Source organism: Rhodotorula toruloides (genome assembly GCF_000320785.1).
Source record: "Rhodotorula toruloides NP11 unplaced genomic scaffold Scaffold47, whole genome shotgun sequence".
NCBI lineage: Eukaryota > Fungi > Basidiomycota > Microbotryomycetes > Sporidiobolales > Sporidiobolaceae > Rhodotorula > Rhodotorula toruloides.
In genome coordinates this window covers 19,599-31,267 of record NW_015623007.1, presented here as the reverse complement: position 1 = coordinate 31,267, position 11,669 = coordinate 19,599, and the positions used below count along the sequence as shown (strand labels likewise).

At 63.4% G+C, this 11,669-nt stretch overlaps 5 protein-coding genes across 5 annotated transcripts; 2 read left to right on the top strand and 3 right to left on the bottom strand.

Annotated features, from left to right (window-relative positions):
• Positions 1 to 72: 72 nt before the first annotated feature.
• Positions 73 to 1,202, top strand: RHTO_06676 (uncharacterized protein; the record flags this gene model as incomplete). The annotated part of the gene is made up of 4 exons (XM_016420336.1): positions 73 to 78; positions 139 to 211; positions 275 to 756; positions 816 to 1,202. The coding sequence occupies 4 exons, from the start codon at positions 73 to 75 to the stop codon at positions 1,200 to 1,202; spliced, it is 948 nt and encodes a 315-aa protein (XP_016269250.1).
• Positions 1,203 to 1,924: 722 nt separating this feature from the next.
• RHTO_06675 (uncharacterized protein) lies at positions 1,925 to 3,481 on the top strand (the record flags this gene model as incomplete). Its single annotated transcript, XM_016420335.1, has 6 exons — positions 1,925 to 2,547; positions 2,630 to 2,636; positions 2,710 to 2,821; positions 2,889 to 2,961; positions 3,050 to 3,099; positions 3,183 to 3,481. The coding sequence occupies 6 exons, from the start codon at positions 1,925 to 1,927 to the stop codon at positions 3,479 to 3,481; spliced, it is 1,164 nt and encodes a 387-aa protein (XP_016269249.1).
• A 495-nt stretch (positions 3,482 to 3,976) lies between these two features.
• RHTO_06674 (uncharacterized protein) lies at positions 3,977 to 4,861 on the bottom strand (the record flags this gene model as incomplete). Its single annotated transcript, XM_016420334.1, has 4 exons — positions 3,977 to 4,348; positions 4,413 to 4,475; positions 4,531 to 4,569; positions 4,640 to 4,861. 4 exons carry the CDS (start codon positions 4,859 to 4,861, stop codon positions 3,977 to 3,979), a joined length of 696 nt encoding a protein of 231 aa, XP_016269248.1.
• Positions 4,862 to 5,422: 561 nt separating this feature from the next.
• RHTO_06673 (uncharacterized protein) lies at positions 5,423 to 6,351 on the bottom strand (the record flags this gene model as incomplete). Its single annotated transcript, XM_016420333.1, has 3 exons — positions 5,423 to 5,785; positions 5,845 to 5,910; positions 5,962 to 6,351. The coding sequence occupies 3 exons, from the start codon at positions 6,349 to 6,351 to the stop codon at positions 5,423 to 5,425; spliced, it is 819 nt and encodes a 272-aa protein (XP_016269247.1).
• Positions 6,352 to 6,749: 398 nt separating this feature from the next.
• On the bottom strand, positions 6,750 to 11,586 carry RHTO_06672 (cullin-associated NEDD8-dissociated protein 1; the record flags this gene model as incomplete). Its single annotated transcript, XM_016420332.1, has 10 exons — positions 6,750 to 6,800; positions 6,854 to 6,918; positions 6,980 to 7,126; positions 7,186 to 7,357; positions 7,412 to 8,182; positions 8,243 to 10,486; positions 10,562 to 10,772; positions 10,906 to 11,049; positions 11,428 to 11,453; positions 11,545 to 11,586. 10 exons carry the CDS (start codon positions 11,584 to 11,586, stop codon positions 6,750 to 6,752), a joined length of 3,873 nt encoding a protein of 1,290 aa, XP_016269246.1.
• Positions 11,587 to 11,669: the final 83 nt, after the last annotated feature.

Here is an 11,669-nt window from a genome sequence, read left to right as displayed (position 1 = left end):
TCGAGTCTGCGCATCTCGTGCCGGTGAGGAGGAAGGAGTTTTCCGGCGGAACTGTCTCTTGCGGCCAACAGGATGTGGGTCTCGCTCTCGAGCTCGAGAATCCCTTGCGCGTCCGCTGACGATAAAACTGGAGCACAGATCGATCTCCTGCGGCAGGCGCAGGTCGTGCCCGAGCGTGCACACGTCAACATGCAGGCAAACCGGCTCCACCGTGCGTGTCTTTCGAGCCTGCGGCACTCACTTGCGCTGACGCCATCTCTCTCGCCCGCAACAGTCGCATACGACATTCACAGGGACATTGACGATCAATTACTCGACCTTTTCCCACACGGAGGCCAAGTCATCGCGCGGCTTGTGTCCGAGACCAAGTACCAGGAGGAGCGACTCGCCGCGAGTTCGAGCGATACGATATCCGAAGCTCCCGCCAAACTGCCCGCTCGCCCGCCGTTCAAGCTCTTCTACGCTGCGGCCGAGAAAGACGGCGCCTGCTTCCGTCTCATCGCGTCGAACCGCAAAGACATGCCGGTCATCGTGCGATACGACCAACACCGTATCCCGACCGTCTTTGCGCTAGAAGGGATCGCGCCGGACGACCCTCTTCGTCTCGTCCTCTTTGGCGCGAAGAACCCGCCTCCGAGCACGCCCGTCTTGCCCGCTCTCGTCGCGCCCGTCTCGATGAACCTGTTGATCTGGGCGATGAGCGACCGTCTGCGGCGTTCTCCTCCTTCTCACGCGAACCTGCGCCATGAAGCTTCGGTGCGTCCGGTTCCCTCAACGGCGCTTTCTTCAAGGAGTTGACCCGAGGTTTCTTGCAGATCCTCGCGCAGTTCGTCGACCTCCTCCTCGAGTTCTGGTTCATCAACGACAAGACTCCTGCTGCCGACGTTGCAGAACTTGTCGGGCGCGCGCGCGTACTCGTCCAGGAGCACGGAGGTCCGGAATGGGCGCAACAGCTTTCGAGACTCGCGACGGTCGACTATTCAGACATCATCAAGGCTGTCGCGCTCCCCGACAATGCACTCCGCTCGCAGGACCCTCCGCCGACACCCGAAGAGCGCGTGTTGATGCTCGAGGCTGCAGCAGCAGCAACCTACAGCGACGACGAGGATGCCGACCTCCCTCCGCTCGACTTCCCGGAGCCAAATCTTCCTTCACAGCTCGGCAGCGTCCCTTCTCACCCGCTCACTACCGCCGCACTCTAGGAATTCGAGATGCAGCAGCTCCGCGACTCGGAGGGAAAGTCGACGTCGACGTCGGTGCCGGAGAAGTCGTCTACGCCCTCCCTTTCTCCGCCAGCGTCGTAATCCATTTTGGCTACTAGTCCGTCCCTGCCGGCACCTGTCCTGGACGACATCGCCGTGCGTGCTTGCCCGGGTACCTCGTCGTCTGCGCAGGCGCGCTTCGCTCGTTCGAAGCGACTGGTCCGCACCCGGTCTGAAGGTATTGCACTCCTCCTTGCTTGTTGTTCGTTGTGTACGCTCCAACCATCTGCCAATTCATGTCGAAACTCGCTCGACTTGCGCAGAGACTGCCTCGTCGCTTACGAGAGGACGAGTGAGCGGTGAATGATTGTTCGAGTGAATTGACTCGCTTGTCTGCGCTCTTCCAACGCTGCACGCAGTCGACCATCCTCCTCATCGCCTCTCTCTTCTCTCGTCTCTCTCTCTCTGACTCGCTCGCCCGCTCGCTCAGTATCGCTCAGCTGCGCGCTTGGACTGCCCAGAGACTCGCACTCACGACTCTGCTCGCTCGACCAGCCTTGCCACCATCTCCTCTCCTCTCTCGACTCGCCCGCACCGCCTTCTCCTCCGTCATCGCTCCGCCCTCTCCCCTCGCACGCACGGCAGCCCCCTCCGAAGCTCTCTCAGCATTCCCACTGACCGCCGCACCCACACTCAAATCGACCAAACCCCAACGACCGCCGATGAACAACCCCTTCGCCAAACCCCCACAGACCGAACTCTCCGCCGCCGCACAGCGATTCCCCGACGTCTTGCGGAACGATCCGGATCTCCAACAGGGGCAGGGGCAGTATGGGTATGCGCAGGGACAGGGCCAGGTGTATCCGCAGCAGACTGGGTACGGCGGAGGAGGGGGCATGAACGGGTATGGGCAGGCGCAGGGAGGGATGGGCTACGGCGTGCAGCAGCAGCAACAGCAACAGCAGGGGTACTTGCAGCCTCAGCAGACGGGCTACGGCGGCGGAGGGTACGCGTCGCAATCGCCTATGGGAGCAGGGGGGATGTACTCGCAGGGCCAGCAGCAACAGCAGCAGTACGGCTACCAGCAACCACAGTACACCGGCATGCAGTCCTACCAGCCCTCCTACTCCCCGGCCCCTCCTCCGCCAGTCCAAGACCTCGACCCTTACTCCTCCCTCTCCTCCTCGTCCTTCGCCTCTTCCTCCCCCGCGCCCTCCTCAAACCAACAAGCGGGGTCGTTGTTGGCTGTCCCGCAGACGCAGAGTCATCCGCGTGATTACGTGCAGGAGAACAGGGCGCAGTTGATGAGTTGGGACGAGTACGCGTGGAGGCAGCTGGACAACAGGTGCGTGGCGTCGTCATGTCGCTCATAAGCTACCGTCTCGATGATGTCGTAGCTGACGTGGGCGTTTCGCTTGCTTGTGCAGGATCGACGTCCGTCCCCCTCCTCCCTCTCCCCTCCTACCTTCCCCTCTCGTCCGCACGCTGACTGCATCGCGCTGCGCAGGCCCTCCGCGAAGCCTGGCAAACCCGCCTCGCCCTCCTCCGCGCCGCCTCAGATCAAGGCGCCGACCCAGTCCGCACGGAACAGCTGCGCAAAGAAGGCGAGGGGTTTGTCGGTGTGTCTCCTGCTTCTCTCTTCCCTGCAATGAATGGAGCTGATTGGGCGTGATGTGTGTGGGACAGACTCGATTCATGCGGCCAAGATGCAGCTTGGAGAAGTCAAGGCGGGTTGGAGGCACAGTACCGATGCCGCGTCGTGCGTCGCGCATCTTCTCGTTCTCTCCTCCTCCGTTCCCTTCGCGCTTGCAAGGTCAGGAGCTAATCCTTGAGCGGACGGTGCACAGGAAATCCCGCGTCCGCGAAGCGCTCAACGCAGGTCTCTCCTCCCTCCCTCGTGCGTCCTCCACTCGCGCTTCTTCTCACTCCCTCCTCCCTCGGACATCGGAGCTGATTCGTGCGTTCGATCTCGACACACAGCCTACCCCTCCCCTCTGCCTCCCCAAGCTTTAGGAGGCTCCTTCGCCCTCTCGGCTACGAAGCAGCATATTCTCTCGCAGTACGGTCAGCCGCAAGCGCAGCAGGGGCAGATGACCGGAATGGGGATGGGGTGTTACGCTGGCGGCGCGGGAGGATACGGTGGAGGAATGGGGATGCAGCCGCAACAGACTGGCTACGCGGGAATGGGCGGGATGGGCGGGATGATGCCGCAGCAGACGGGGTATGGTGGTGGATACGGTGCGTACGGAGCGGGAGGAGGCGGTGGGGGGTATTACTAGTTGACGAGCAAAGGCGGCGGACGGGCGGAAATGGACGCTGTTCGATATTCGGTGCGGAGTGCTCGGCGAGGACAATGTTCTCGCGGTACACCGGCTTGCTGATCTGCGCTTATCTCGCTTGCTCGTGAGCAGGCTGAGCTGCACTGCCGGACCAACATCGTCGCCCGACTTCGTGTTGCTCTCGCTCTTCTCGCGCCGTCTTCTCGTCCACTCCTCCGCGACCGCTGCTCATCCGCCGTACTACTGACTGCTAAGACTACGTTCTTCTCCAGCGCTTCTTGCGAGGAGGAACAGAACGGCTTGTTGTGCGCATGCGCAGAACGGTCGACCTTCGCAATCCGCTCTCACTCTCTCTCGCTGCGTCGACTTGACCCAGCGCGGAGGCGACGGATGGATACGACGGAACAGTATTGCGCACAGACAAGATAACGGCGTAGGAGGAGACGACGAGACAAAGACGAAGGAGTGGAAAGAATCAACGTCCTGCAAGTCCGCCTAGAACGGCCTCGACCGCGCCCACCTCTCCCTGTTGACCCCGTAGATTCCTGCCGCACGACGTCCAAGTTCGGGCTTGAGGAGCGAGCGTGCGCGGAAGCCGGCGTCGTCGGCGTCCGGATGGTGAGGATCGAAAACCCTGTGCGGATCATTCCGCTGCTCCGAAGTGATGTAGTTGCCGTGCAACTCGAGTAGCGGCTCCAGCGTGTGAGTGCCTTCGTGAAACCCTTCGTCGGGCGCGTAGTACGCCAGAGGAGATGTGAGCGGCGCCAGTTGCATTGTACTGCCGTTCTGGAAGATCTCAGCCCGCCGCTGCTGGCGTTGCTCGAACTGCCTTCTGCTCGCCGTGCTGAGCGTACCGTAAAGATAGTTCTAGGAAGTGATGGGAAGCGAGATCAGCTTCCGAGCATTCGGGACGGCTTGTTGGGCAACTCACCATCATGCCGGTCGCACGTCCCGCTGCGATGTCTGCATGAGTGATGCCAAACGATATGACTGTCTGGAAGGCTTTACATCAGATGCTTTGCTCCGGCGACGAGCTGAAAGGAACTCACGCCGTTCTCGATGCACCTAGTCCAGTAATTGAGGGAGGGCTGCAGACACGGTGACAAAGGAGGTTCAGTAGAAGCTCGGGAGTCCTGCTATGGAATCTGAGGCGCTTACCACCGGTGTCTGGGCCGAGCGATCTGTCCACAAGGTGTAGTCCAGGTAGACAAGGCTGCGTCCCAGAGCGACCAGGGCTTGAGAGCGATTGCGAGCGAAGGCAAGAGCGTGTAGGACCGCAACATCGAGTCCTTCGGCCCAAGCAAGGTTGGCCCATCGCCCTTGGAGTCGATGGCCGCGCGAGTCGTGCGTCGGCAGAGTCGCGAAAAGCTCCGTCAACATGTGAGCATTCACTCGCTGCACAGTCCGTGTCGGCGGTTCGTCGTGTAGGCTTGACATCTCAGGAGCAGCGTTGAGAACGAGGCGAAGCGGGAAGAGAGAGGCAGAGAAAGGCAGAGACCTCGCAGCGACCGACAAGATCGGACTCCGCGGACTCTCCGGTCCCGTCTTACGCTCGTACCAAGCTCGCGGAGGCGCTCTACACGGCGAGCGGACAAGTGCGGCTTGGCGGGCGAGGGAGGCAGGTTCATGTGCGCAACTGTTCTCGCCTGAGTTGCGTCGACTTGCGCTGTACCGCTGCTAAACACCCTTTGGACATTCCCTGCGGGTTTGCAGCGTTCTTCCGGCACGGCCTCGTTCTGCGAAACGATTCCTTGCGCGGCGAAGGAACGCCGACCTTCGCAAACCGCTCTCGAGCTCTTCGGCTACCTTTCCTCCACCCCAGCGGAGAAGCGACGAACAGATACGACGTCGCGAGATTGAAGAACAATTGGTGGACGGAGGAAAGAAGGGGAGAAGAGAAGGAGGATGAGGCAGGGAGAACACGACGACCTCCAGGTCCGCCTAGAACGCTCTCAACCGTGCCCACCTCTCCCTGTTGACCCCGTAGATTGCTGCCGTACGACGTCCAAGTTCGGGCTTGAGGAGCGAGCGTGCGCGGAAGCCGGCGTGGTCGGCATCCGGGTGGTGAGGATCGAAAACCCTGTGCGGGTCGGTCCGCTGCTCCGAGGTGATGTAGCGGCCGTGCAAGTCAAGGAGCGGCTCCAGCGTGTGAGTGCCGTCGTGGACTACTTCGCCGTACGCCAGAGGAGAGGTGAGCGGCGCTAGCCTGACGAGAGTTCCGGACCGCAAGATCTCGGCGCGTCGACGTTGGCGCTCTGCAAAGCCCCTTGCGCTCTCGCCAGAGAGTCTGCTGAGCAGATACTCCTGAGGGTGTGAAAGGAGTCAGGACCGGGGCACAGGGACAGTTGCGGAGAAGAACGCACTTCCATATTGCCGTGCGCACGCCCAGCTATGTGCTCCTCTCGGGCGACTCCGAAGGGGATTGCACCCTGTAGATGGGTGTCAGGACCGCTCAACGCCGCAAAGCTGAAGCAACTCACTCCGTGCTCAGTGTGCGTGGCCCAGTAGGCGATCGGGCGCTGCGGGTTGACGGCAGGGTTGCCGACTGCTTCAGCCAGAGCGCGCCGAAGGGTCAGCTTGCCAGAGTCACGCACCACTGCGGTGTGCGCTGAACGCCCGGTCCAGAGCGTGTAGTCCAGGTACATGATGGAGTGCACAAGGGCGATCAGGCTCTTCCCCTTGTCGCGGGAAACGAGAAAGGCGCGCGCAAGGGCAGTGTCGAGTCCTTGAGCCCAAGCAAGTCCAGCCCACTGCCTTGCGAGGGGTGCACCCGTGTAGTCGTGTGTCGGCAAGGTGCTGAGGAGCCGCGCGATCAAAGGCGCGTCCATGGTCTGGAGATCCCGTGTAGGCGGGTTGAGCACGCCCGGCATGTCGTAGGCGATACCGTGAGGTGTAGAGGGCAAGGAAGACAAGCAGGGGCGAGGGAAAGAAGCGATGCCATCGGTTAGTCCAAGGAGTGTCCGAGGAGATCCCACGGAGTCACCGGTCCAAGCTCCGCTTGCAGAGTGACCAGGGTCAGACTCAGCGCGGAAGTGACCGACGGGAGTCTAGAGGGACGGCTCTGAGAGGGCCGACGCTGCAACGACCTCAGTCTTTCGCCCTCAGAGGTCGCAGCCTAGCGAGGACTCGGCCGATTCGAGTGTAGAGACGACGCTGCATTGCACAGCTCGACTCGAGGCGAGAGGGTATTTCGTGACGACGGAACGAAGCGATGCGAGTAGTGGACAAGCGAAAGGGGATGCGAAGGCGGGCGGGCGGGTTTGCGGACTCAGTCGAGGTCCATGGCGACGGCCTGGCTCTGGCGGCTCGACTCCTTGAACTGCGAGGCGAGCTGTCAGCGACAAGGCGAGCGGAAGGGAGCGCGCAACCCACCTCGCTGGCCATCTTGCCGGTTGCGACGGTGTTCGAGATGAAGTTGCTGAACTTGGGCGTCGAGGCTGCGAGGAAAGCGAGGCTCAGCCGCCGACTAACGAGCATACTGGGCCGCAGACGACTCACCGGACGAAGAGATGCGGTTGAGGACGGCCAGCGTGCGGATCGCGCTCTTCTGGAGTTCGAGCGTGCGCTCGGCTTCCTGCTTGACGGCGTTGTCCTTCAGGACGATGCCGAGCGTCTCGGTGAAGGCGGGAACAGTCTCGTCGAGGCCTGCGCACAGTGATGACGTGAGTGGACGGGTCGCCAAGCGAAGAAGGGAGGAAACGCACGCTGCGAGACGGCCGTCGGCGCGACATGGGCGAGCTTGGTGAGCATGACGTAGCAGAGCTTCTTGACCTCGTCTTCGTCCGAGAGGCCCGAGATGACCTGCGAGAGGTACGCCTGCAGGTCGATCTCCTTGAGACAGGTGTCGAGCAGCGAGTGCATGCACTCGTAGGCGGTCTGCGGGCGACAGCCTGGTCAGCGATGACTTGCGGTTAGCGCCGTACGACCCACCTTGCGAATGTCGAGACCATCGTCAACTTTGTGCTTGAACGGACCCATCTCGACCATGCGGATCAGGCTCTCGTCGACGACCGTCTGCGCGTACAGCTCGGGCAAGAGCGAGTCGAGGTGCGAGCGGACGAGGTACGGCTTGTTGTGCGCGGCCGAGTTGAGCGACGAGAGGGCGAGGCGGCGGACGCCGAGGTCCTCGTCGTGCATGAGCTTGAAGAACTCGACGATGAGCGGCGCCAGGAGCTCGTCGTACGTCGTCGAGTCGTTCGTGAAGGTGAAGCGGAGGGCGGCGATGACCGTTGCGCGGGTGTGGCGGGAGTTGGACGAGAGGCGAGTCTGGAGCTGCGGGAGGTACTTGGCCGGGTTGATGACGGTGAGCTGGCCGAGGCAGTCGGCGGCAACGTTGCGCGTGCCCTCCTCCTGCGCCTCGCAGTTCTCGAAGAGCGGCGTCCAGAGCTGGTCAGAGATGGCGGCGAGCGACTCGGTCGACGAGTGGATGATGACCTCCTTGAGGGCCTGCAGCGCGAGGTAGCGCTTCTTGTCGTCCGACTGGATCAGGTCGAGGATGGTCGAGAGGAACGCCGACGGGTTGCCGACAGCCATGTTTCCGCCAGCGTATGCGGCTGAACGCCTGACGTCCTCCGACTGCGACGAAAAGTGCTCGACGACCTTGGTAAAGGCGGCCTTGTGCGACGAGAGATCGACGACGCGACCGACCTCGCCGAGCGTGAGGAGGGCGAGAATCAGCGCGTTCGGCGACGCCTTCGCGGACTGGGGCGACGCAGCGTTGTCAGCGGAGACAGGAGAACTCGTCTGGTGAGCGCCACACACCTTGACCACCTTCTCGTTCTCCTTGACGACCTTGGCAGCCTCACCCGGCTCCTCGACGACGACCGCACCGATGCACTTGGCGACGACAGCTCCAGCACCCGTCTGAGCCGCGCTCTTGCCCGCCTCGGACAGCTGCGCGATGAGCTCGCCGGCGTCCGAGCCGGCCTTGACGAGCGCCGGGAAGAAGTGCGTGAGCGCATCGACGACCGGGTTCGAGTGGCCGGTCGCGGTCGAGGTTGCAGCAGCGGAGAGGATGGGCGAGGCGATGAGCTCGAGGACGCGCGGAAGGGCAACTTCTTCGACGAGGCCGACCGTCTCCTCCGACGGAGAGGCGGCAAGGAGGTTCGAGAGGGTGAGAAGCGCATGCGGGACGAGGTTGATGTCGCCGGCAGCCGAGCCCGAGTCGGCGGCGAGGAGAGGCGCGAGATCATTGACGATGGCCTGGGTCGTGTCGGCCGAGATAGCTCCGCCACCGCGGGCGAGAAGCGCGTCGAGGGCGTCAAAGGCGGCAATCTTGAGCGGGCGGTGAACCTTGCGGAGGAGCGCCGAGACCTCGGGGAGGCATTCCTGCGCCCAGGTGTCGACAGCTTCGAACGCGCCGGGCTTGAGTACGGGGGATGCGGCGACCTGGCCGACGACAGTGACGGCCGTGACGCGCTGGACCTCGTTGCGGAGGCGGTCGCGGAGGAAGGCGAGCGAGGTTGCGAGGTGGTCGCCGGGAGCGCAGTCGCCCGAGTGGTAAAGGAGCGTGCCGAGCGTCTGCATGCCCTTGCCCTTGACCTCCTCGTCGGCATCCGATCCCGTCAGCTTCTTCATCGTCGCCTCGTAGATGGTCGAGAGGTGGGCGACGTGGGCGGGCGCGAGCTGCGCTGGCTGGCTGTTGGACGAGACGGGACGGAGGACCCTGATGAGCTCTGAAGCGGTGAGGAACGCCTCGGCGGCGATCTTGTTGAACCTGTCACCGATGGCGTTGGCGATGAGCGGGACGAGCTTGGCGAGCTCGTCCGAGAACGTCTTGACGTGGTGGGTGCGGAAGAAGAGCGCGAGGAACGAGAGAACCTCGATCTTGAGGGACGTCGCGGCGCCCGACAGACCCGAGTCGGACGTCTTGAGTGCCGCCTCGACGCGCTGGACGAGCGCCGGGATCTGCGTCTCGAGACCGCCGCCTTCGAGAACCGCGACGAGCTCGTGGAGGAGGACAAAGCCGGCCTGGCGCGTCGGGATCGATTTGGCGACCGTGAGCTGCTTGACGATCGACTTTGCGATCGTCGGCGTCTGCGCCTGCAGCTGCGCGAGCGGGCTCGCCTCGCCCTCGGTGTCCATCTGGTCCTCGTCGCGCTTGCGCTTGAGGTGCCCGCGCGGGCTCGCACCGCCGTGGGTGCCCTGCGCCTGCTGCTGCGCGGCATGAGGACGCGTGACGACCTTGGTCTGCTTGAGCAAGGCCGTGTAAGTCGCCCAGACTTCGACGCGGACGGTCTCTTCACGGTCACCGAAGCGCGCGATGAGCGCAGGCGAGACGGTGCGGTAGAAGTTGGCGAGGAGGTCGGCCCGCGTCGAGATGCACGCCGTGAGGAGCTTGGTGGCGCTACGGCGGACCTTCCAGCTCGTGTCGTCCTCGTCGTCGTACTCGTCCTCAAACTCTTCATCGTCCTCGTCATCCCCGAACGCATCGTCATCGTCCGACGCGCCAGCCATCTCCTCGTCCTCGTCGTCTCCCGCCCAACCCGCAAAATTCGGGTCGTACTTGAGCAACTCGACGGCCTTGTCGACGATCGCGCTCAACTGCCCGCCCGTCTCTGCCGGGCAACGGAGGACGAACCCCTCGAGGCACTGCAAGACGCCCTCCTTCGCCTCGTTGTCGTCACGCTCGGCAGCCTTCAAGACGAGCGGAACGAGTTCGCCCGCCTTGGGTCCGATCAAGCGAGGCGCCGAACGCGCGAGCGCACCGACGAGCGAGACGGCCGTGCGGAGCTGTTCCTCGTCCGAATCCTTGAGCGCGGGGAGGACCGTGCCAGTGACGAGTTTGTCAAAGACGTCGGCGCTCGCGGCGGAGGGGACGAGGACTGCGAGGGTCGAGACGGTGCGCTTGCGGACTGCTGCGCGGCCGTGGGAGAGGAGCGGGGTCGAGGCTTTGAGGATCGAGGACTGGATCGCGGGGAGGGTGCGGATCGTCGTCTCGAAGCGGGAGAGGATGTCGGAGAGGAGGTCGAGCGAGTCGAGCACGAGTTCGGCGGACGAGGCGGGCTGTGAGCCACACGGCTGTACGAATCAGTCACCATGGTCGTGCAACGAATGACTGAACTCGTCGGGCAGACTCACGTCACCAAGCAACTTGACCACCTCGGGCGCGAGCCTCTGACAGCAAGTCTGCGCCAACGCCGTCCCAGGCTGGACCTCGCCGACGACCATCTTGAGACCGAGCGAGGCGATGTCGCGGACGCCGTCGTCCGGGTCAGAAGTGAGCGCGACGAGGCGATCGATGGTGGTCTGGATGCGGGCGGGAGAGAGGTGAGGGACGAGCGTGGAGAGGCTGTCGTGCGCAGGAGAGGTAGTCAGTACAGATGTCCTTCGCACTCTTCGATGACTCGAGCGGCCTGAGGACAGGCCTGCGAGCCAACCGCGCGCGAGGGACTCGGGCGCCTGCGAGAACCGCGCGAACTCACGTCCTCACCGCCCCGCCCTTGACTTCTCCATTGACGTCCTTCACGAGCGCGAGCACCTGGTCGACGAGCGCATACTCTGTCGCGTCGTCGATGCCGAACGAGGGCGAGCGCGACTCGGTCTGCAGGTCTTGCAGGGCCATGAAGCTAGGAGGTTAGCGAGTTGAGGGGAGGCATGGGAGGCGTGGTGGCATCGAGGCGGGGAAGAGTGATGGCAGGTCGACCGTCAGAGGAGGCCAGAACAGACGGCGGATACAGGTGGAAGGGGAGGAAAGGCGGCGAGGAGCGACGAGGTTTCGAGGATGGTCGGCGACGCAGAGTCGGGTGAGTGGCGAGGGTAGCGTAGGCGTTCGAGGACATCAATGAGGTGTCAAAGCGCACGACAGCATGCGTGTCCAGGCAAGGTGAGTGGGATTGACGAGGTCGAGGTGGGGGTGCGATGGAAGCGGGTCGAGACGAGCTCGTCAGCACGCCAGTCCGCCCCGTGCGCCTGTCTGGTCACTTCAAAAGACTCCCTGCACTCACCGGAGGTCCGCATCCGGGTTCTTGAGCTGTGTGCGCGGGTGATTACGACGGGGACGGGGTCAGTGAGCGGGACGAGGACAGCGAGCGCAGGACAAGCGTGTGGGACGCTGTGCGCACCTTTGTGAGCAGCTGCGACACTGCGTAGCTCGACTTTGCCATCGTAGCGCGACCAGTCGAGTCGAGGGACGGAGCGAGAGAGATGTCAACCTCGTCCCGCTCACTCTCGACACGCTCACACAACG